The following is a 25,418-nucleotide window of genomic DNA, read 5'->3' as shown; positions in this document are numbered from 1 at the left end:
TCTTTCCTTGGAAAACCATCACGTATCTATCAATCACACTCCACATCAAGGCTAGTTCTACACTCTGCATACCTGAACAGTAAAAACAATCCCTGCAGCCATTCCTAAACAAACTATTTCAATAAATTTGAATGCAAAAGTATACAGGCCAGGTGGCATATTTTCTAGAAGAGTGCTAGAACTGCCATGGCTAAATTAATATTTCACTCTTCTGAATTCTGCTATTGCACTTCTGATTCATTAACATACCTTGCTTTTTCACTTTGTCTTTCATACTTGTTAACTACATCAGTGTCCTCCTTTGAACTCTTAAACTTTATTTCATTTTTTTCTGGATCACGTTCTTTGCACTCTAACGATCAGCCTCCTCTTGAGGCAGGTCTCAAGAAATTAACTGTACCCCAGTGGGGCCAAAACCAGTGTAAGACTTCTAGCACAGATATACTTAGACATAACGTATAGATGCTTTATTTCATTATAGATGTTCCTGCACCAGAAAGTCACAAGTTACAGATTTAAATCCAAGGCTGCCAGTTGTGAAATATTTGTCTTAAACATAAAACCCCACATAAACAAGAAACATCCTCTGTCAACACAATTATACCAGCCCAGGAACTGTCTGAACATTAAACTATAATGTTAAAAGCCAGCCTTCTCTCCAATTAAATATTTTGGAAAAGGCACCAAGAGTCCAATACACTTATTGGGTCTTTAATGATAAATGGCAGTAATCTAACAACTAGAAATAGCTGGAGATCAGAAGGTACCTGGTATCTCACTGCACAATTTAAAAACTAGGGCAACTCCAGTAAAAGCCGTAGCACCACAATAAGGACAGCCTATTTTTGAAGAAAAGCAGTGTATAGTCTCATAAAGGACAAGCAAAGCACTGCAGATGGGAGAAAGAGCAGCTCTCAATTTTTTTGAACGTACCACTGCGGACAAGCTCTAACAGTGTATTTCTTTGTGAAAACGGCTGCCTGTTTCACAAGAATAAACCGGTATTAACAGATAGGCAACTCTAAATACCATGATCTGCCGGACAAGGAGAAACATTTTTTTCGGGGGGGGGGGGGTGGGGGGGGGGGGGTGGGGGGGGGTGGGGGGGGGGGGGGGGGGGGGGGGGGTGAGATGAGTGGGGGGTGTGTGCACACAGGTTTTGTTGCTTTTACATAACAGGTAATCTTACCTTATTATAAAGAAAATAATTTGTAGTGTTGATTGCATTCAGCCATAATGAATTAAATCTTAGAAGTGCGATGCGACAAACAAATCTTAGTAACTCATTAATATTTTTCTGAATGAATTTGCATCAATACTGAAAGACAATGTCTATTTCCGTTGTATGCGAACTCAAAAAAAATAGTCTTCATTTACACAACCAGCTGCCCCGCTCAGCTGACACAGTTCTTTTTCTACAACAGAGGCCACCTTCCAGTGGCTGGTAACTGTGGTCATTTGCCAAAATCTTTTCTGAGCTCCATAAGCATGTTGCCCTTGCTCATCTCTTAAGTCTTCTTCCATTGTAAGGGTTCATTGATAAGTTGCACATGTGTGCATTTATGTTACATGAAAGAAAAGCACAACAGACATTAGAAATAGTACCCTAAGACTCTCTTGTCACTCTGCCCATTAGGCCCACAGATCACCACCACGCAGAAACTCTGAAAATAAGTTCTTGGTTTTTTCCTCCTGTTCAAGCATTCATTTCTTTTATACTCTAGTCTGTAAAACTAGCTTGTCATGAGACAGTAGATACTCCCTCTTGCTTAATTACTAATTTGGTGCCAGTACACCTTTATATCTGAAAATCATTTTTATACAGCATGTTCTAATCAGCTACTTACTTCAGATCTTGCAGAAGGTCCTTTGCATTAAGCATCGTTATTAAAGAGGTCGTGGCTGCTGGAATAATGATTATGGGAGTTCGAGATCCTGTAGAGATAATAAAGTTACATTTGCCTGGGGGGTTTCTGTTATGGTTTTGATTGTCAGGGTTTTTTTCATTAAAGGAACTGTACACAAAAAGAACTCCCTTGCTTAACAGAGCAACATCATAAAAAAATATTCACAGAAAACTGTAGTAAATCTTTTTCTAAACTGAAGGCTTTCATTCACCGAAAAAATGTACTCCTGTATAAGGAGTCTAAATATGGGTCCTATCCGTATTTAGCAAAACAGAATGCTGTCTGCATTCCACTGCTTGTTTATACTGATGCTTCTGGTTGCAGCAAAAGATAAAGTAGGCACAATTCACACAAAAATGAGAAGGACTGTGTTTGAAACGAATACTGACTCACCTTTTTTCTGGTTTGGAGGTGGTCTTGCTTGGGAAACTGAGAAAAAACAGACAATACAGCAGGAATGATTAATACATAAATACAAATGTCATCATAAGGCAACATTTCAGTGTTTTTAGTTGCAGAAGTGAACAGAGAAAAGTCACACTACAGTAGTTAGATCATTTTCACAGATGCAATACAAAAAGTTGAGAAGTAGTTTGGGTCTCAGTATTCAGAAGAGAAACAGCTCCTGAGTGTCTGAAATAAATGCTAGGACAGTTGAGTCAATCTCTCCTGATTTTACTAAAACTAGTCATCCCCCTTCATTCCCCTCAAAAGGCTGGGGCACTACACCACTGACAAAAATTGCCAGCAATCTTGAAAATGCTGCTGGTAGTTCTTAAGTTCAATGGTGCTGAACCAACAGGAAGACTGTTTCACACAGACTTACAGACCCTCACCTTCTCATTAGTTATTATTGTGCATGGTATCTGTAGGATTTAGCTATCCTTAACACATATAGAAGTTTCAACAATCAAGACTGAATCCCAGGCTTACTCAATTTTGCATTGCAGTTTGAGTTACACAAGCTCTTTGGGTGCCAAAACCAGTGAAGCTTAACAGATATGATAGCACTCAGGTAAAAAAAACAAAAACAAACCACCAAAAAAACCCACAACTAAAAAGCACAACACAACAAAAAGGTACCCAAAACAAATAAACCTCCAAAACCAAACAACGAACAAGAACACACAAACAATACTGGCCAGACAGAAACCAAAGAATTCCCCCAATTAAATGTTTCTACTTCAGTCTTCCAAGTTGTGACCTCCTCAACATGGGAGATCCTTCAGTCCAAAGCTGGAGAAGAATGTTTCTTCACTTTGGTGATATTACTGAATAATCTGGCTCCCTCCAAATGAACATTTTATAGTTCAGTTTTCAGAAGTGCTAACTCAAGGAAAGAACTGTTGTGCTTGATAATTATCATATGTGTTTATCCAAATTTACAATATCAGAAAATAGTGAGTAGTAGAAAGACTGATGTAGACTAACCCAAGTCTCAACTGCTACTATGCACAACAAATTTCATTAACTGACTTCCAATTTCATAGCACCAACTTGCTCATGTTTATTTATGACCAACTGTTTCAAAACTTCCTAGAACAGTATAAATATTCACAACACATAGTTGCCATTGTTGAAATATTGAGACCATATCCTTAATTATCTTTTCCTGACACTGTCAAATGCACAGATATAATTGGCAACACCATATTGAACTATGTGAACTTTACCTACCCAATGATTTTTTTAATTATTTTTTTTTATATCTACAGATCTCCTTATGTAAATAAGTTCCTGAAATACACGGGCATTTCAGCTGCCCTAAAAGGACAAAAAAACAATTTAAGAATTTTGATAGCTGTAACAAGACAGGTTAGTAGAAAAACTGGTACTGCAGAAAGGTGAAGGAAAAAAAAAGTTAAAAGCACATCTCATTTTTTTCAACTCGGTCTTGTACAACTGTTTTGTCCAATTCACCTAGTGCTTCTTATGTGCAAAGCAGCATCCTCCTGGAAATGGCATGTTTTAAATACTTTGACTGCTAAGAACAGAACAACTGATTTTTTCAGAAGTTTCAAACCCCCCAAAAATCCTATAATGGGAAGAAAGTTTTGTGGTGGGTTTGTGTGTTTGGGTTTTTTGTTTGTTTGTGTTGTTTTTTGTTTGTTTTTTTTTTTTGTTTGTTTTGTTTTTTGAATGAGGCAGTACATGCTTTTCTGCAGACTTTATTCTTTCTTCTTTATTCTCTCTTCAACTTACAATAGAGAGGCAAGATAATGGATTAGACTGGCCTTAGGGAAGGGCAGTATCAGTATAACCTATATAACGTACAAACCCCACACTTCTGCCAGTTAACACGCATTAAGTCACAGATAACAGTAGGGACCTGTGACAACTCAGATTTCTGTTCTTGCCACTTCTACCCATCTCATACCACTGTCTGTCAACTCCATTTGCATTATTATGCTTAATGGGGCTAGGGAGATAAGTATGACAAGCAGCCTGACCTTTCTAGTACCAAAATAACCAAACAGAAGAACCTGTGCACAACAGCATTGAGATACGCCTGGCAGTATTCAATACTAGACTAGATTTTTGAAGAAGAATCATTTTTACAGTATTAAGTCTTAGTACTAAATCCTACTGAATCTCAAGGAATTAGCAAGGCACTCGTTGAAAGCATTTAGTAGTCTCAACAAGTATAGGCATTACTTCTAGAAAAAGTATATTCATTTTTAAAGGTAGCTTTGTTTCCAAAAAACCCAAAATGCCCCCTTCCCAATACCTTCGTAACACCATCTTGTTCTTTAAGAACACCTTTCTCTTCAGACTTTCTTCCATCAAACCAGAAATTCTCACAGCATGTAAACTAGATGCAGATATGCACATAGGTGTTTGGAAACACTGATCCTCTCGTATACTGTCTGCACTCTTATACTCTTCTAAAAACTCTTCTTAAGAATTTTTTAAACTTTTTTCTCATTAAAAGAAACCAAAGTACCCATATAATTCTGTCTTCAAATCTCAATTTCGGATTCACTCTGACATACAAAATTGACTTGGTAGCTGAAGTCTACGAACTGGTAATTAAAAAGCCAGTTTAGGATTCTGGCCCCACTACAAATACCTTAGGTGCTAAAAAAGTGTGAAGAAGTAATGATAATGCATTCAGAGAAAGACTTACTTCTGATATATTAATAACAGAAGTGATTATACATCTCTTTTTGAGATTAGCTTTTCTATTTAGCTTGTTTCTCCTTGGAGTATAAACCAGCTTTTATTACATATTTGAGCTGGCATTTGTGAACTACAAGAACCAAGAGGTTCGTCAATTTTTAATTTCACTATTTCTATGGGCTAACTGGGCACACGCTGAAGAGAATGAACCCAAGCCCTGAGGTACAACATTAATAATAAAGTTATGTGTTATTTCCAATACATAATGAAGTTAAGGGACACAAATAAACAATCCCCACTTCATTCTCCAGCTAACCAAAATTGTAAATAGTACTTCTTTAAAATTCACATTTGTTCGGAACAGAAAGTGATAGTAGGCTTCCTTACCTGGTCGTGGTACTGGCTGTGCTGCTGGAGTTTGTGTTTTTCGAGCAGAAGCGCCTTCCTTTTAAAAGAAGGCAGAAGAAGTAACATTAACAGACGAACATCTTGTCAGGTACATAGTTTTTTAAAATGAACACAGAACTACAGAGGGTATCACGAGAATGAGGGCAATACGTTTCCATTAAAGAGAAGAAAACAAAAATATTCAAAACTCTTTACAGATGCTGTTTTAGACTTGGGGAAGACAGGGAACCTCCTAAGCTTTTACAGGTTTACATTTTAACCATCAAAATGTCAAACATTTTTTCTGTATGCAAAAGACATCCTTTCTCTCTGTATCATTGTTTCATTTTACCTATGATCACTTTCACCAAGGGTTAGTAATGCAAATGTAAGCAACTGGCTACAGAAATTTCAAAACAAGATCTGCTTAAGCTCCGGATGGAAAACTAGGACCAAGAAATTGCAATGCATTCCTGCCTGGAAGAGTTTTAGTGCCCAGAAATAGCACTCTAGTGGTAATTAGTTCTGCTCATGCCTTATCCAATTACCTTAATGTAACAAACAAAAGACCTCCACTACTACCTATTCCTGTTAACGCTGCAGAGTCAACACACACCAGAGAACAGTGAGGTCACACATGTCTGGTTCCAAAGCAACACTGAACTCCAGCAAGAATAAATTCCCTTCTCAGTTACTGCTGTGCAGCCTCCCCGAACAAAACATACATTAGTAACAATGTAAAAAACAAAACAAAAAACACGCTATATGTGCCAGCCACTTCAATTTTCAAGGCTGACAGGAAACCCTGTCATTTTAACATGAAACCCTGAATTTTATCTGAAAATTGCTTCAACGCTTTGTGAAGCGCATCCTACAATGGTGAGACACTCAGAAAGGTCAGAGATCCTACTCTGGGAAAAACCTGCTGGAAAAGACTCTAATACGGCATTACTCCATTGGCATGCCCATGTGTAAACAACAGTGTGTTTTGTAACTCAAAAAAAGCTAATGAACAGGCAGCCTCGAGTTCCATGATTTAAATAACACAAACTGCTTTTAAGTTTCCACCATTAAAGTTAAAACTGTTTTCATTAAAGTTAAAACTGTTTTTATCTCAAGAGCTGTGAAGTACAAATAGAAGATCACTTGACAAGCCCTTCGGAAAACAAAACGAGCCATCCCTGATTAGTTACAATAGGCTGGAGCTGACATTTGCTACGGTGCAGCTTTGGTAACTTTTACAGTCAGCAACCTCCTGGTAATCTTCACTATAAGGATTTAACCCCACACCGCAAGAAATGGATTAATCCCAAATTTTGCTGTACTCTCTTCTGATTATTAAAATACCAACATCTAAGTAGGGCACTTGAGTCAGTAACTGTTATTTCAAGACTTAGTTTTTTAGCATCTAAGAAAAGGTATTTTTGCCGGTGTCCTTTCAACAGTAATTACTCAGAAAGTGGTAAAAATCAAAATTCCACCCTCTGAAAGAGCAGCAGTGGGAAAGGCTGACAACCTTCGAGAGAAGCCCCGTGACTGACAAACAGTTATTTGAAGCAACATCACCAATCTTTTAACTAAGAAAGTGGAAACAAAGCATTTTGCATGTTTCTATTAAAAAAAAAAAATAAATATCATTTTCTGGGCAAAAAGACTGTTCCTGTGGTGGACTAATTACACAGTTTGAAGAACTACCAAGAACTTTCCCATAACATTTCCTTACATTCACCACAGTTTATGAAATGGAAAGAAAAACATCAAGCTAAAGAATTATCATTTCCTGCGATGCCAAGTTTCAAGCTTCTAAATCCAATCCAGTTTGCTTGGATGCTTCACTATTACTGCTGCAGTCCCACAACTCTGTTCCTCTTTCCTCCACTACAGAATCAGTAATGCAGCTTCTCTGCCTCCCCCTCCCTTAGTGCCTCCAATGTCTCAGACCATGCAGGTCCTACAGCATCTGCAATGAAGGGAGGGAACCAGGAGCTGCTTCTGAGCTTCCAGAGTTTTTGGGAATTTTTGGAAAGTATTATAATCAAATTATAACCAATGCTTTGCTTTGGTTTCCATCTGACTTGTGCTTGTGACCCTGCTCTTCACCAAAATGTCCACAAAGCACCAGAACATACATAGTCTAACAGGAGCAGTGGCTATCAAGCCTGACAATACCTGGTATATTAACTATTTGTGAGATGTTCATGCTTTCCTCTGAATTGTCTTCTCTACAATGATTAATGGGAAACTTAGTGCAGAAGCCTAAAACGAAAAGGCAGGGCTTTGAGAACATTGCAACCAAAACTAACAAAAAAACCCCAACCCCAAAACAACATGAAAATATCTGATAAATGGTAGGAAATAAATTCATTTAAATGAGTAGATACAAAGACAGCTACCACTTCCATGCCTATGACCCTTCTACTTGTAAGAACAATTTCTGCAAATCAATAAATGGAGGTCACAGTTCTTAGTTCTGTAGATCACTGCCTTAGACTGTGATCATTTCAGGGGTGAACCTCCGCTCACAACTGACACTGGCATCTTAGCACAGAAGCTCAAATGTTACCTAATGAAGGCACAACATCTACCCTTTGTAACAGATACAGAGGTTTATCAGTGACCTAACCACCACCACCTATTACGTAAAAACCGCAGACAATGTAGCAAAAGAAACTCTGATCAGTATTTCAAATTATTGTTTGTAAGGAGAAAAATGAAGTATTAAGATGAGGAGAAAATGAGAGTGCAGAGCAGCGACGGTTGACAAGATACACAAAGTGGAGAAGAAAACTTGCTTCCAATAAGGAAGCTATTAGCTGGATAACTTTGCTAACATTTCACCTTGCCCTGACAACAAAACATGCAGAGTTTTGATACAGAATTAAGGCTTTTCAAAAGCATGCAGACTGAGTTTTTCTTATGACAATACACTGATTTATGGTAAAAGCTCTGATTAGAAGGCAGGTATAACCACATAGAACTATCTGCTAGGATTTCTCCCAGGAGAAGGAAATTCAGTTGACAGAGGAAACTTCATAGCTGGTTCCTTCAACTACACCAGGAAAAGTGCTGCTGTAACTCATGGCCCATTAGCTACTCCGAGGCAGCTTCTCGTTTGCATGCTCCAACTCCCTGCACAGACAGTAGGTTTTTTCTCAGTGAGCATACAGTAAGATATTTCAGAACTTCTAAAGTGAAGTTTTTCATGTAAGATTAACTCTTCAGTAACTAGCACACTGCAAATTCAGTCCCCAGTTAGGGGAGCTTTTGTTTGCGCAGCTGTACCCTAAGCATTCGAAACAGCAGAAATCACCCTTTTGCTATTTAAAGAACATTCAATTTCCTCAAAGTTTCTGAGCACTTAACAGTTTTGCTCAAAGATGACATACCTAATTCTTATGCGTAAGCTGTCTGAGACTGTTAAAGGAGTATATTATGAATATTCATAAGTTGGAACTCATTTAGTAACAAAACCATGTAACTTCAAAAATAAAAACTTTAAGACAACCACTTAACATCAGATGTTAATCAAAAACATATTACTTGGTTTAGTTGTGCTAATTTGCCATAGAAAGTTATATATAGTTTACTTACAATTTAGAGTAAATATATGAGTATTTAACCATGCAGAAGCAACAACCTGACATAAAATGAAATCAGGAAAACAGATACTGAAAGCTTCATACTTTACTGAATTTCACTGCATCATTTACGGAAACACTGCTGTAAATATATTTTTCAGTGGAATTCATCCTGCTTCAGTACTAATGTTTCCTATCATACCAGACTTTTACAAAATGCCAGCTCAATAACTGTTTTTATTTTAGCGCATGCCTTCTGCTGTTTTGCACTGTCCTACCTAAACACCTAAAAACACTGGGTCCACAAACCAATGCATGAACAGAAAACAGGTTTGTAAGTTTGAAAAAGATCCAGTTTCCCACTTATGTTCAAACAAGGAAAAAAACCTCACACCCTCAGGGATGACTGATTTCCATTATTGCACGCCCTGGTAATTAAGCTTTTAGTGTGTGCTTTACTTCCTTAGTTCCTTCACACAATTTCTACCTTTGTCTTACAAATTCAGATACTGCTACGTGCTCTGATAACTTTTGTGAGTGTAAACCATGTTTACAATAACAAGAAGCTTTAGATCTATCCTTTAAATTCCCTTAAATCTGTACATTTTGCATACAGCTTTCACATGTACATTCGTTTTCCCTTCCCCGCTTCTACATTATACAGGCAAGTTGCAATATATTATGAAGATGCAAATCGGTTTGGACAGATTCATACCACACTCGTCTGTCTTCCAATATATTGCATCCTCAATCCATTTTAATGTAATAAGTTCAACAACTTTTAGAAGAAAATGTATTTATAGTACATCTATAGAGCTAGAAGGTCTATACTGTTAGTAAATCTGAGATCTACAGTCAATCTATAGCTGTATTTACGTACCCAAGAGCAGGTGCCCTGTAGGGGGTTTTCGTTTGGTTTTTGGTTTGGGGGTTTTTTTGAACAGCTTTTACAACTGCCTAACAGTGTTTTTTGACCATTGTAATTAAACTAAATAGATCTGTCCTTCTATGTGTTAGTTTGCAAAAATCAACAATTACCAATATTCATCTCACACCAGGACCCAATTTCTGGTTTAGAAAAATTTCTGTATTTTAGATACGCCTAGTACTTTTCTTAAGTCTAAATGAGCATTAACATCCACAGTTAAGTTCCTTTCACTCATTTCTCAACTGGAATAAGAACTTCCCTGAAAGCAACTTGTGCTACATTTTAGGAAAGGAACCCTCATGTTTTAAGCAATAAAACGTGTTATATTGGTAGAATTTTTTCTTGGAGGCTCATTTCACATATACCTGTTCGTTTGCTCTCTTGAAGCACAAAAAAAAATAAAGCTATTCAAAGTTTTTTATTGTGGTGTCACAAGGTACAAATAATGGAAGGGAAAAAAAACCTCTAACTCTTTCATTGCACATTCAGTATCCCAATTGGTTTCTATGTAAAGATCCATACGTTTGGTAATATTTTGACCTTTAAAAAGGTTAGGAGCAGCGGACAGAATTGACAATTTGATGCCATCTTGTGGCTTTTTTAATTTAGTAAATTAAATTTCTAGCTTGTTCCTTTATAACCTTTAAATTAGTACAAGATCCTTACCCAAAAATCTAAAAATCATTAGATAACTTGTACTACTTCTGTGCAGGAGCATGCAAGTAAAAACTAACCTTTGATTCTGCAAAAAGTATTAGCAACTGCCTGCTTATAAAAGATAAAGCAGCTTTCAGCTTCACCATCCATGATGGAAGACATTCAACCAAAGGCTGCTCTGTTCATGAAGATGAACGTAGAACTGCAACAATCTGATCTCAAACGAGAAAGAAAATAAATACATGTGGATGGTAAACTTGTAAAATTATCTTTAAGAACAGACTTCAATTCCACTGCTCAATTCAGGGTAGAGAGACTGTAAAAACTCATTGTGATTACCAGCAACTATACTATCATTGTCTGAGTGATTTAAAGTATTGAACCTCTGAAAATTCTAGTAAAGCCAGCCTAAAGAACTATGGCAAAAATCTAACACAGCTACTTAGTTAAAAAGAGTATTATTTTTCTAGAAATTAAGTCTTGTATACATCGATCTACGACAAACAGCCAAAAGAATGGGATGACTTCAAAAACAGGTATCTAACAACTGGTCTAGATGCCCTGCTTTAAGCTTGACAGAAACATGTATTTCATACAAATAGCCTGGATTCTGAAAACACAAGGCTTTGTTCTAAAAATTTAAGGCCCTTAAAAGCCTTGGTGGGGTGGGGGGTGGGGGGAGTACACACAGGATCTTCCAAAGAACCAAGCAAAGCAATCCAACTGAGCTTGTCTGCTTCTGCAGTCTTCCCGATGATTCTCTGACTTATGCTCCCATCAATAAAATTCTAGTAATATTTTAAGTTTAACTAGTGTTTCACTTCATTTTATTTGCACGTGAAACCGGTATAGTTTATTAGCATACTTCTATGTACACAAACCTGCATATGCAGTCCCTCAAGACCGATATTTAAATAGTAAATTGCAAGCCTTTAGCTGCCTTCCTAATTTTAAACTCTGCTGTAAAAAAAATAGAATTTGATAACAGGATCTTAACTGCTGTGGAAATACTGCCAATGTCACAATCATTTTAACTTCCACTGCTTGTAATATTAATTACAAGGTCATTTCTACTGTTTAGACTGTCTCAACTTCCTTATTGTCTAGAAAAGAGTGTGGGAGTTTAGGCAGATTTAAAGATATTTTTATAGAATTAATTTTAAAAGGGGAAAAGTTTACCATTGTTTATCAAAGGCTTCTGATAGTAATTGCCTAAGGCAAGTTAACACCATTCGCTTCACTACTTCCTACTTTGACAACTAAAAAACCTGATGTAACAAGACAAAAGGGGTTAGCAAAAATTCTATCATACTATATTTGTTTCAAATATTTCAAAATACAAATCTGCTTATACGGAAGGTCATTTCTTACCAAGCATAGTGTGAAGAAAAATACCAATTAATGACTGCCAATCCTCAGATTCAGTTGCAAAAAAGAAAACTTGACACATCTCACAAAGATAAGGCAAATTACAATTTTCAAAATGCTGTTAAAGTTAGTACATGTAACAAATTTTGCAAGTGTAAGGAAATCAGATGTAGCCAGTCTCTTCTGAATGAGAACAGTGTTACAATGATGGAGGAGAGGGGGAAAGGAGAAGCAAGGGAGGGTGGCGAAAATAAAACTATGCTGACGACTGAATTAACTGGACTGCTTGCAGATAGCTTAGGCAATATTCTCGTTCTGCAGAGAAAATGGTTCCAAGCAACACAAATCAGAATTGAATCCAAATTAATTCTGTTGTGACTGAGTGATCAGCTAGGGACAAAATCATATAAATATGCTGTAACAACAATAATGATAAAAATTATTTGAGATGCTTTTGGTAAGAGTTAATGAAAGCAACAATTACTAAGATGCCTTAAAACTATTACCCCCAAAGCTGAGATTTCAAAACATTCCTGAACAATCTTTAATGAAGCATGCTAGAGTTCCTCCCATCTTTATCCTTGCACAGCGTATTGGTAAAATTAAGATCTTCATCTTGAATTCACTAATTTCAAACCACTGCTATTGAAATAGCAATTCTGAGCTGAAAAGGAATGTTGGTGACAAAGCCAGATTAAACATGCAGCCCTTCCATTTTCCTGGGGATAAGCTGTTTTCAGCAAAAATCAACAACTATTAATCCTGAGAACTTCAGAGGTTTTGTCTGTTTGTTTTAAAAATAAAGGCCTGCCTATAATACACCTACCTATCTTTATTTAAATGCCCCATTCCCTTGAACTAGAATGAAAAGACAAAAGCAGACATCATGAAAACATTATTTGTGCTGAGAACTCTTGCCCTTTGGGTTAATTATCGGAGCTGGCCTCACACTTATTACTCGGCAATCAGTATGATTTTTGACAAAGTTTAAGAATAAAAGGATTCTTTCAACTTTGAGAAAGTCAGATGCAAAGGTTTATATGCTACTGGTTTTCTGTATACTAAGGTCAGAACACACCACATTGATTCAACAGAACTGTAATTTGCACAATTGTGAATTTTCTAAAATTTGCTAATGTTTCGCGTTCCTACTTTCAACTTCACACATTCATGAATCTCTAGTTGCAGTATGACCTCTAACTGCAAGTAATAGTCACTCCTATGAAGTGGGTTTTCCACCAGAAACATTACAGAATATGGGGCTCAAAATTCATTTGCGCAAAAGCATTCCTGACATTCAAAGCTCCAAACATAGGTAGAAACCCACTGTTATTTTTATATTTGAATCCTGCTTTGGAAATTGTATTCAAGGGAACAGTCGTATGTACATTTAAAAAAATGTTGCTCAGTACAGAGCAACTGGTAGAGCTCACTTACACCTGTACTCCGTGAGCAATAAATTTGCAAAGGAAAATGCTTAAAAGACCTCAGAATGGTTCCTTTGCAACTTCTGGAAAGACTCATTAAATGCTTTGTGTGAGAAGAAGAATTTTAAAACCTTTGCAGGTGCCTAAAATGAATACAGATGGATCCTTAACTTCTGCATTAAACTCCTTCCAAAAACCCCCAAAATGAATCAAGATCCAAGCAATTGATTAACTTGCTGTTCAATGTCTCAATGCAACAGAAACTGAGGAGGCTTTTTCCAGGCACCCCTCGGTCATACCGAATCCTTTTGTTAGAACAGGTGATGCTGTAATATTGAATCTTAATATACAAGAAGCTATTAAAGACCTCAGATTTTTTTGTGATTGCTTGTTCAACAAATTATCCAGCACAACTTATTCCCAGTAGTACATCACCCTGATGTGATCCTCTCCTTGCTAGTAACTGAAAAGATTATTTTTCTGTACCTTACCATCTTTCGCAATCCCAGCACTATGTTTATATATTACATTATGGTACAAGAAAACATAATTATCATGGGTGGTCATGGCCAGAGGGATGAAAGTAATTTCAAGTAATCACCTTGGAAGACTTAAAATATCAGAAGAAAATCCTGAAACTGTATTCCTTGAGAAGCCAATGCACAAAGCTGAACAGTGGAGTGATGAACTCTTAGTTGTTTGTGTTGTCTAGAAAAGCAACTGCTGAGTTCAAAACCAGCATGAGCTTTTTCAGGATCAAAAGCTTTAAGCCGCAGCTATAACGAATTAAACAAACAAGCCAAGAGATAAGAGGGCTTGAGTGATGGCAGCGATGACTGTAAGAATGCAACAGACTATAACCACTTTGACATGGAAAGAGCTATTCTGAACTATCACAGGCCAGGGAAAAGTCTAGAAAAATGTTCTAACTGCGAGTGTCTTACACTTAAGGCTTTATGAATAACAGCTAATCTACTACGCAGGTTGAGCTGCAAAAGCTGGATTGTTGGGGTTTTTTAAACCACAAAAGGCAAGAGGCCCGTTATAACTGGAACAGGCTTGTAATACTCAAGTACAGATCCCTGCAGTCAGTCAAATAATGGCAATGAAATTTATGCTATCTCAAATTTTCCTCTCAACTCTTTTTATATTTCTTTACTTTGTGGCTGTACATTAAGACACCCCAACAGAGTCCTGTTGGACACCCACTTGCTTCGCTGGCTACAGCAAAGTGACAAAAACTGTGTGTATAAGAAAATAAGTAGTACTATAAAAAGGAAAGAAGTGTATTTATGCCAGTTATCTGGGCCATTTGCAGAGCAATAAATCACCAGCATAACATCCATTAAAGCCCTCCTATCAACAAACTGTCCATTGAGACGGAGCAGATTTGCTATCTTGGGTGCCGGTGATAAAAACATTGACAAGATATTGAGACACAGGGCAGTATCTATAACATCAGACAAGCAAGTTAGAAATTTTTGCAGTGAATTACTATTCTGTTTCAAAGTCCTGCACAAAATGTATTCAGTTCCTGGACTTGCACATGCTGCAGTCATCCACACACTGTAATTCCCCCAAACTGGGAAGACTGGGCATTTTAATCTACTTACAAGATAACTAGAATACTGCCTCTATGCATTTGTCCTGCCCTGGCTGCATCAGTTCACAGGTTTGCTTTCAACTGTAATATTAAAAAAAAAGTAATAATAAAATTATACCAAATAATGAAAATTAACCACAGAAACACCATAGTCACAAAAACACCCCAGATTTTGTCCTGCTCTTACTCTATAATCTTATTGCTTTAAAAACAACAGACTGAAAGGAAGAAAATATATTGTGTGCCATTAAGAAGTGAATCAAATCAAATCAGGGTGCAAGAGTTGGTGGTGGATGGTGGCAGGAGGACGATGGGTGAACAGACTTTTTTGTTTGCTTTGTAATGCTGTGGCTGAGCACCCTCGATCATAACGGCAGCAAAAAGGTATCGCTTCTCCATGACAAGAACACAGAATCAGTCATTTCCCCCCCTTTCTCAAACACCTAAAATAAGGCTCACATTTAGAGTTTGTACGGTCAGGTGAGCCCCTGTGAAATGTTTGCCAAGCACTATACATAATCACAGCATTACTCAAGCTTTAAACACAGCAACAAAAACTTCAGACAAAGCTTTTTGCAATAAAAGCACCTCTAGCTGGGGGGGCAGGACAGGAGATACTGGCATTACTGTTCCCCATCTGCCTTCCTCATATGCGACAGCACAATGGTCGTTGCCAACAGGTTGATCGTGTGTTCAGAGGAACTTCCCCGCACTCGGCTTCTATCACAAAAAGCTGGGAAGTCTGACCCGTAACAAATCTGTACCCAAACACAGTTATTGGTCACCTTGTGAATAAAATCCTATTTCACTAAAAAATACTAAGTCTGAGAGAAACCAACTATTTTGGACAGACATGGAATACCTTACATTTTCAATGTATAGGCTTGCTATATGGTGCCATATGAAAAAGTATTATTTTGAAAACTGTTACGACTGGAGCTGACATCCGATTGCAATGTTTCTTTCTGCCTGATGATTCCATAGACTTGTATCAAGTAAAACAAAAGATTTCAGGAGGTTTAACTATATAGAAAACACATCTATTACTGGATCAGAATGTTTACATTCAGATTCCAACAAAATAAACAGAACCTTGGAAACATTTTCCAAGTCAGGAAAATGCAAAGTCAGGGCATAGAAGCAATTTGGGATTTAAAAGAATAGACATACAAACTTCAAGAACCAAACCTGTGAAGTTCATAAGCAGTGTGCTTCTTGACAAATAGTTAGGTTGAAATAACTGCCTTCAAAGTTTTTTTACACTAGCATGCATGCCACAGAATTTCTGTATTATTGCTACAATATCACATAGCAAATAGATTGTGCAAACTGCTATTGGTATTTGTATCCTGAATAAATACATCACTCATACCACCCTACTGTAGAATATAAAAGCTGATGATGTTATATGCCTATATCCAAAAGTAACTGTAATGGCAATAAATCATGCATTAAGTTAAAATACAGGAAGAATTCTGGCTGTATCACACAAGAGTAATTTTTCCATTTGGCCTTCTGCCTCTGCTTTCAGCTTCCTTTGGCATTATATCTAAATTCCCCATTATTTTTCTCTCTTTAGTAGAGAAGATTAAATTAAGCCTTTCTCAAAGCACTAAGACTACAGCATTCAACTTTTATTTTTTCATTTTATAGATGATCCATACACTAGATAGAAGCTTGGAGATAGACTATCAATGCATTATGAGATCTAGTGCATAATAACAACTGTTCTTTGAAACGGCTGGGGCAGAGCCGTATTTTTGGTAATGCAGAAATGCAGGCAGCCCTCTTAAATGAAGGTCAACTGACAAGGTCTTGTTTGTACAGTCTGGGGCCATTCCATTCAGAGATGATACAGGATACGGGCTGTACAAGACCTATACAAACTTTAGGATCTTCCCATTATGCTGACTTTTATACAGGCTTCATCCACCACTGCAGAAAAAAGTAACACCCGGCCTAAATGAGCAGATTCAAAAGCATACTTTAAAACAGGTTTAAAAAAATTTTCAGATGGCTGCCCCTCTCTCTCTCTCTACCTAAATACACCTCTGTGCATGTACACACACATACATACACACACAAACTCATCTTCAAGAACTTCCCACTGTGAATAAACACCGAAGATGACAGACTGTGCCAGCCGGCACAGGTGAGGTTCACTGCAACTATTATTCCTGCTACTCACATGTTAGCAACTATCAGTCATCCATAATGATCCTGTGGATTTCGCAGTTTATCTGAAGGAAATCTGCCTTAAGCAGCAAGACCTCTTCAACCTCTCCTTCATCCCTCACATCTGTCCTGTTACTTCAAATAGCTGTTTCGCCTTTGAAAAGTCTACTGTCAGTGATAAAAAATAAACAAGATTTTTCTTCTGCAGCAATCTGTTGCAAAGTAAGATCCCCTCACTGGAAAACGGAGCACTTAGGTGGCAAAAAATAAAAGTGAGTAACCCACTAAGAGCAGACAATGTTTTGGAATAGAGTTAGGCTTTCAATGCCAAGATCTCAATGAGAAAAAAAAACCCAAAGTGTAACAAGATTCCTCTGTTATGACACCCTGGAACTTTCTGTATGTGCTTCGGAGGGCTTCACCAGTCGCAAACAGATTCAATTAGACAGACTCATCCAGTAACTTCCTTGTCTTAATCTGATGGTGCTCTACTTTTATGAGAAAAACACCAAAACAAAACCTTTTGAAAAAGGGCAGCAGAGTAATTTTACATGTAGCTCAACAGGCTGGCAATAAGTACAGAAACGTCACACTTCTCTATTCATTCCTGTTGTTCCAAAAAGACATTCTGAAAATCTAAGACAAAACAACTATTCAAGAGCTAACACCAGACTACACATTTCCTCCTTATTTTGCAGCTTCTGCGTTGTCATATTCTTGGGTAAATGAATATATGCCTATTTTGAAGAAAGAGCAAAACCCCTTATCTTCTCAAACAGACATTTTTTTGTCACTGGCTAGTGCCTCGTTTGAAGAAAAACATCTGAAGGCACTACCAGTATGAAAGCTGTTCTAAAAAAAAAAAACCCAACTTATTATTGCCATCAGATCTCAATCAGCTGGGATCAAATATTTTGGGTAGCACATTTTCCATTTGACATGACAGAGGTGCCTCAGATTTAGCAATTTCATTAGCTCAGGGCAGCTCTGTAGGAACACGGCGCATCCACTTCCCAGGCCAGCAGGGCTGCAGAAACAGCACCGCCACACAGCATGGAGTGACTATTTATAAATCTTGCAAGCACCTCGTGTGTGCTGCAGCATTGTTTCAAGAACAAGCAAGCAATTCTACCCAGAGCCATCAGAGCTTATTAGCTCCGGCCACACGGGACCTGAACCAACTCCACCAGACCATTCAGACTAGGCTGATGCATCTATTCCCTAATGGCCCACGTTCCACAAGGCTTATTTGATTGTGTGCATTATCATGTGAATACACAGATCCAATTTTAATCTGGCACTGGTCCCAACCAACCTGCTGGTGAGAGACGTAAAGAGATTCAAGAGACCTGCTCTAACTCTCCCCGCTGCATCCAGCATTTCCCACAATGCTGGCGCATCTCCTTGCCCATTCCGTTCCCACAGCACACCTCAGAGAAGTGAAATGTCATCACATGTAACATTCTTCTTGTCATTAGGCAAATCCAGCATAGGGTCAAGTGCTTAAAAAAAAAACAAAAAACAAGGAAAGAAGGGGGGCAGAAAAAGGGAAAGAAGAAAAAAAAAAGAGACTTATTCACAGCAAAGAAATCTCCATGTGAGGTGACCTAGATTCTCAAAAAAAGGGATTTCCTTTTGTATTGTATCCAGGCCTCATTAAATCAAGAAGGATTTTTTTATTCTATTTTATCACTGTAGTTGCTTACCTAGAAATGTAATGGAAGTAGAAAACAACTGTTGTCTTTTTTTGCATTATTATGCTTCTTACTGATATTAAAAGAATTGCAGAGCTTTTTATATTTGGCAATAAAAAGTAACTAAGGAAAACAATAAGCTAGAGATCCTAAGGTGCCAGGGAAAAAAGAAAAAGTCAGGTTTGGGCTCCCCAAAGCTATCTGCTTTCTTCTGCTATGTAAACCATAATATTTGCCATGAGTAAAGTACAAACATGTATTAACCAAAACTCACAGAAAAAGCATCTGTAGAAGTCTGAGTGCTTATTTACACAAATCCTTGAGAGGAGAAGACTTAAAAGAACCTGCAATGTGCATCATTATGACCCTCACCCACTGTCATAAGATTTGTGGGTGTTTTTTTTTTAAGAGGACGACAGTTTCTCATATGTTTTTAAGAGGTAGAGGGGTTTCTTTAGATGACAGATGCTCACTTTAAATTTACTTTAGTAAAACAGATCAGTGATAGAAAGCTTTGCAGATGCTGACTAAGAATTAAATTAATATATATTGCTGTATTACAGAAAATAATATAATCTTTAATTTTAGGCCACATTTTATTAATTCAGCATTAAATATATCCAGCATTTTTTTTTTCCTGTTAAACACACACCTCCCTACAGTATGCATTAATGATTCTTCATATTATGTCTTGAGATGGACAAGATGCAAGAGCGTGGACTCTGATTTCTTCCTCTGTTAGAAGCCACTAAATTACAGAAAATGAAAAATCTGGAATTTAAGTTTGAATTATAGTTTAGGATAGCAGAAAAGAATAAAAAGTCTCTAGTTCTGAACCAATATTCTCCATCAATTAACATAATAAAAAACGAGCTTTAAGGGATTTCCTCTAAACCATGCATTTGAGGACTAAGAGTCCTGGCAACTCTGACTCTACGTGTGAAAAAATCCTCAGGCTCACAAAATCAATCTGGACTCTTACACAGATTACAGAAGGAATTATGAACACAGTTATTCAGACGAAAAGTATGATTTCCACAGCACAGTTTCCTTTTCCTTGGAAGCCACAAAAGGCATGTTATCATTTAAGTTTAACGTGAATTTCAAAAGCGGAAAAAGAAAGACTGCAGGACAGACTGGCAACTAGGAGTGTGACAAGACATTTAGCACAGTAGCTTAATTGCTTTGCTCATCAGAAGTACACACAAATGAACATTTGCTTCCAAAGGATTTTTGCCACAAAACAGAATTAACTTTGAAATAACTGAAAATCAGTTCAATGATATTAAGCACACTACATGATAAAAGTCAGCACCTATTAAAATTAGCTTTTTATTAATATACACTGGCTGGAAACTACTTCCAAGTTGAAGGAATCATTAATATGGAACAACATTAGGAAAAAAAGATACATGAAACCGGCTGGCCAAGCTGAAGTAGTTCTATGAAACTAGGTGGTGTGCAGGATGTTGGGAGTCGTTTTAGTTCCCCCAATGTGTCACAAAGAGAGCAGCAGGGAATTGCTCTTAAAAGGGGACTTACTCTCCATCTTACGACCCAAGTTTTCTGTTGGATATGAACAAATACCGCTTAATTTTATTACAGGAATAGAACCTCTTGGATCACTGGAGAGAGGATTCTTCCCACAGATTTTGTTGTTTTTCCTAGTTTAAGCCTCTGTGCTTTAAGAAAAGGCTTCAGGCATTTAAGACACTTGTAAACCTTTGTTATTTCTGCTATAAACCCCATGTCCCACAGAATTAGCTGTAAATGAGGATACCTACAGGATAGAGCTGTAGGAATTAATGTACTAGAGCTACTGTGGAAATGTGACAGATGGAAAGAGTCAGCACAGGTCTCAACCCCAAGTCACATGCAATTCTGACAGTTCTCGAAGTCCAGCTCTTCAATTTCACATCAGTTAACACCCACCAAACATCTGCGTCACCCATTTCAAAAGCAGGAGTTTTTGAGGTCGACAAAATGTCTCCATATTCACAAACAAACCATACACAGAGGGGAAAAAAATTTGACAAGCAGATAAACAGTTGGAGCCGCTAATCTCTTAATCAGTCTCACAGAAATAACAATAATATAAAAAAAAAAAAAAAATCTACATAGCTCATCCAGCAGTCCAAGGAAGAGTGCTGGGCAGGAGGTCTGCATCCTGGTGATGAACCTGATGGGCCAAGACCCTTGAAATCATTGGGAGAGAAGTGCTGGATGTCTCAAGAGCCTGAAGATAGCTGAAGGGAAAAGGGTCTTTCTGTGCCTGTTGCAGGAAGGACTCGGGCAGACAAAGGGCTGGACAGGTGGCAACAGCTGGAGCAATGTATTTTTTTTCTTGGGCAGAAGAGCTGGTGGCCTATTACCTCCCACAGGATGCCATCTTCCTGCTTCAAGATATTTGATCTTTAAGACATTTGATACGTAGTACCAGTTCTTCCCCAAAGTCTCCCTTTCTGTAAGAATTCAAGTCTTCAATGCAAATTCTCACGCTGGGGGTGTGCGTGTGAGGGTGAGCGTTAGGGGTAACAATCATACAGGACAGGCAGGCGGAATCAAACAAGTCATAAGGTAAGGGGAAAAAAAATAATCTATTTTCCACAATGGTCCTTTAAACTGCCTGTGAACGTTTGGTACTTCTGCTGGTTGGCCTTCTCCCCCCTGCTGTGCTGAATCAAAGCTTCATGAAGTCCCCACTCTTCTCAGAATGCAAAAGGAACAGTTGTGACAGGCAGAAAATATTCTGCTGGCACTGGATTGTCAGTTCATCAGGGGAGAGCTGCACAAACAAAAATTCTGCATAATACAAATGAAATTATGTTGTCCATCCCCTGGAAGAAAATATCTGCATTTAGCACGCAATCAGCAGTAACTGGATGCAAAGCCTGGGGGAAGACATGAAAAATCAGAATATGGAAAAGAAAGAAGGTGTGATAAAGCAAGCAACACATTATTGACTCAAGAAACATGTCTGGACAGTAGTCCAATATGCAAAATTTATGTAACATACAAACCCAGAAGAGAAATAAAGTAGACCGAAACCATTTTGTATTTTGGCTTTTCAAGTGAATTTTGAAGCACTTAAGATCTGTGTTCCTCAAAAGGAAGCTGTGATAGGAGAATGGATTAAATTCCTGTTGGATATCTAGAAAGTCAGTTTGCTTAAAAAAAATACAAACTTTAGAATTATGAAACATGCCCTTGAAAAGCTTCCTAATGCAGACTGAGTAAGCAGCATGCTCCTGACCCGAAAACCTCACTTACTCTTTTCTCTCTCCCACAACTTTGCAAAGGTAGGAGATGTGCTTATATTCCTTACGGAATGATACAACATTATCGACAACTCATTAGCAAAAAAAAAATTCAGAATAACTGTAAAACTTCTGTAGTTCTGTCACCATTTCAGATTGATCTACATTGCTGCATTTCTGTTTTAAATTCAAGACATTCAAAGATTAATGAAACCACTGAGTTTATGACTTGGGGATTAGAAGAGTGTAAAAATCCTGACCATTTATAAAAAAATACAGTAAGCATAAGCTGGCTTTTACAACTAACTAAGCAATGGTGAAAATCTAAGGAAAATAAGGCAGGCAATACTGACACTTGTGGTCATTTCTAGATTGCTATTTTTATTCAGTTCCAAACGTGCTTGTGATCGTGAGTAAACATGCTGGGATCAGAAAGTAGCCAAAAAATTTACAAATATTTCACACCACCATTCCCTCTCCACTCTAAATGATTTATTGGAGAAGTACTCTTTTTGAAACAAAGAGAATGGCCACTGGCCATACACATAATAGTTCTTAACACAGAAAATTAAAACTAAGCGTTTATGACATTCTGTATTAACACATTTCAGAATTTTTTAAAAAAAAGTTTGAAAGCAAAAACAACCAGCCTTGAAAATGTTGCCATTAATCTTTCTCAACTGAAACTTGAAAAGTTTTCAACACATTACAGCTGAAATAATACTATGTTTTACTATGGTAAAATGGAATAAACTTTGCAAGTGTTCATGGAATATGGCCCATATGAGAACATTCTGTTGACAGGTCAGCTATGATGTACATATGGAGTTTAACCTGCACAGGAATCGCGGTGTTCACAACACACGGCCAGCAGGCAGAAAAATCACCGAGCAATACACACCTGTGAGCACTCCAAACTGATTAGAGAAACTTCTGTTAACATTGTCAAGACTGAACTTTATTTAATGGCTCAATCAATGGGGTCTGATTTATTTTAAAACCAGTTCGACAAGATACCCTCTAAAAATGAGATGTAGGAAGTTTAAGGTTTTTTTGAGGAAAATATTCCACCTTTGTTTTGCAAAAGTACATTTTGCTTTGTTCACAGTTGCCACGTGCACAGGCTGTTCTAAGCAGCCATCTTTCCTTACTCCTCGCATCTGCTTCTGGCTTTGCTGAACTGGCTGAACAACTGACACAGTTACTCTGCAGTGTACCTTACACACAGGCCACACATCTCCACATCAGATTAACTCCTCCTTAGTCTTAATAGATGGCAGCGTTTCAAACACAAAGATTGCAGCTTCTAATTTAAGATGTAACCATAGTAACATTACAGAACATACTACTCCCTGGATCAAGAACAAGCAGTCCACTGACCCTTCACAGTGAGATTTAGCCGAAATAAAGCTCATTCCAACCTCCAGCCCAGCAAGATTACTAAAACCTTCAGGTCATATTTCCAGTACAAAGCAAGCTCTGCCCTCCTGAAATACCCAAAACATACAGTATCAGATAAAGACAGTAAAGAGGAAAATGCTATAAAAGAAAAAGAACTTAATCCTGAAACTTTTACTTTCTAAAGCTACATCAGTCACACCTAGATAAAAAGTAGCAGAAAAATCGAAGCTTTTCCTTACTTTTCTGTACGATGAGCAAAGACCCGCTCATCCTTTAAAAGCAAAGAAACAATGAACAAAAGAAATTCTTCATTAAGATTTAAGAATCCAATATTCAATTTGTTCACATGGGAAGATAACCAACTTCACACATATCATAGGAGACAGCGCTGCCTGAACTTTACAAGCTATGCATAAGTGATGTGGTCATATAATTAAAAGCCAAAGCTGATGTCTGTTCCCTTCTAGATTTACTTTAAAACAGATTCAGTTTAGAAAAAAATGGCCCTTGGGACTTTAGTACCTTTAATATTTACTAATGAGTATTTACAGATAAAAAAAACCAACAAGCTCTGCCCACTCCAGTAAGTAAACATACTACACAGCTCACAAACTTTCAGGAGATACACTTCAGGCATAGTGTAGTAGTAGTAAAAAAATTAAGTTGGATTTCGTGGACTTCAAAAACCATTCTGTTGAAATTTAGACCTGTTTCCCAAATACAGTATTATGCATCTTACCTGAAAATTCAAAAATCCGATGCAGATTTACATGCCGGTGTGTGAAAAAAACATTATTTGATTCTATGTAAATCAACATGGGTAAATTAACTACGTTAATATCTCGCTCGATTTCCTACTTGTAGCCCAGAATGCATCAAACTTGACAGTGCTCTGAGCAAACTGTCATGTTTGTATACATACAGCAACAGATTATACAAAGTTCTATATATTTTATATAGGGTAAGGACAAGAAAGCTTTGTGTGTTTCAGTGAAGAACTCTGCAGACTGAGCACACATGCAACATTTCAAAGCACTGTCTCTCAATTATTCATAAACATCCTAGAACAGTAAACAGTGCTGGACACAGGTCCCTCCTCTCCCACTCCACTGCCCTGCTGACACCACCCCCACCCCCTCACCCCCATTTTTCAAATACAAAATTTTTTAGAGTGGAAGAGATTCAAGTCTTTACTGATAAGCACATTATATTTATAATTCACATGCAGGGAATATGCTCATGCTCCTAAAACTTCCTCAAATAGAATCATAGGATCTGTGGAAATTGTCATTAGGATAGAAAATGCATACATTAAAAACATGACTAAATTAACAGAGAAAGTTAGTGTACAAAGATGATTTAGTTAGGAGGATAAAAATCTGATTGTGTTTCTAGTAAATTATCAGGATATGCATCTAGAATAGTAAAATGCACTGACTGCCTCGGGAAGCCTTATTTGTGAGCAAAGGACATACCTACCCCCAATCCTACTAATCAGAGATACAATATGATAGAGTAATTGCATTTGCTTTATCTTTAGCTAAAAAAAAAAAAAAAAAAAGAAAAAAAAAGAAAAACAACAAAAAAAACCCACAAACCAAAAAACACCGAAACAACACAAACCAACCCCACCCAAAAAACCCCAACAAAAATAATAAAAAAAAAAGACAACCCACAAAACCACAAATAAAACCCCAACAGTCTAAAGTGCTAGTCATTAACTTTCCAGAATAGAGTGGACAAACACAGTGACTAATGAATACTTGCTAAGTATGCTGCTAGCTTTCTATTTTCTGAGCTATCTATTGTTGTTTTTTTTTTTTTTAAGAGAGTAAAAGTAATAAGATGCTTCAACATAGAAGGGTCAGTCATTGAAAGGACAGAAAAACAAATTCTATGATATAGGTGGTGCCTGT

General features: G+C 37.4%; 1 protein-coding gene across 1 annotated transcript in view; it reads right to left on the bottom strand.

Annotated features, from left to right (window-relative positions):
• Positions 1 to 25,418, bottom strand: part of CDC73 (cell division cycle 73) — a 111,501-nt gene that overhangs the window by 16,422 nt on the left and 69,661 nt on the right. The window contains exons 11-13 of the mRNA XM_040610138.1: positions 5,415 to 5,472; positions 2,301 to 2,336; positions 1,848 to 1,935 (exon numbers count right to left, since the gene is read on the bottom strand). Of these exons, the coding sequence (XP_040466072.1) occupies positions 1,848 to 1,935; positions 2,301 to 2,336; positions 5,415 to 5,472 (182 nt within the window). The remainder of the gene's footprint in view (positions 1 to 1,847; positions 1,936 to 2,300; positions 2,337 to 5,414; positions 5,473 to 25,418) is intronic.

The sequence above is a fragment of the Falco naumanni genome, chromosome 11 (assembly GCF_017639655.2).
Source record: "Falco naumanni isolate bFalNau1 chromosome 11, bFalNau1.pat, whole genome shotgun sequence".
NCBI lineage: Eukaryota > Metazoa > Chordata > Aves > Falconiformes > Falconidae > Falco > Falco naumanni.
The sequence above is the reverse complement of the archived record's forward strand: the minus strand, read 5'-3'. Positions and strand labels throughout refer to the sequence as shown.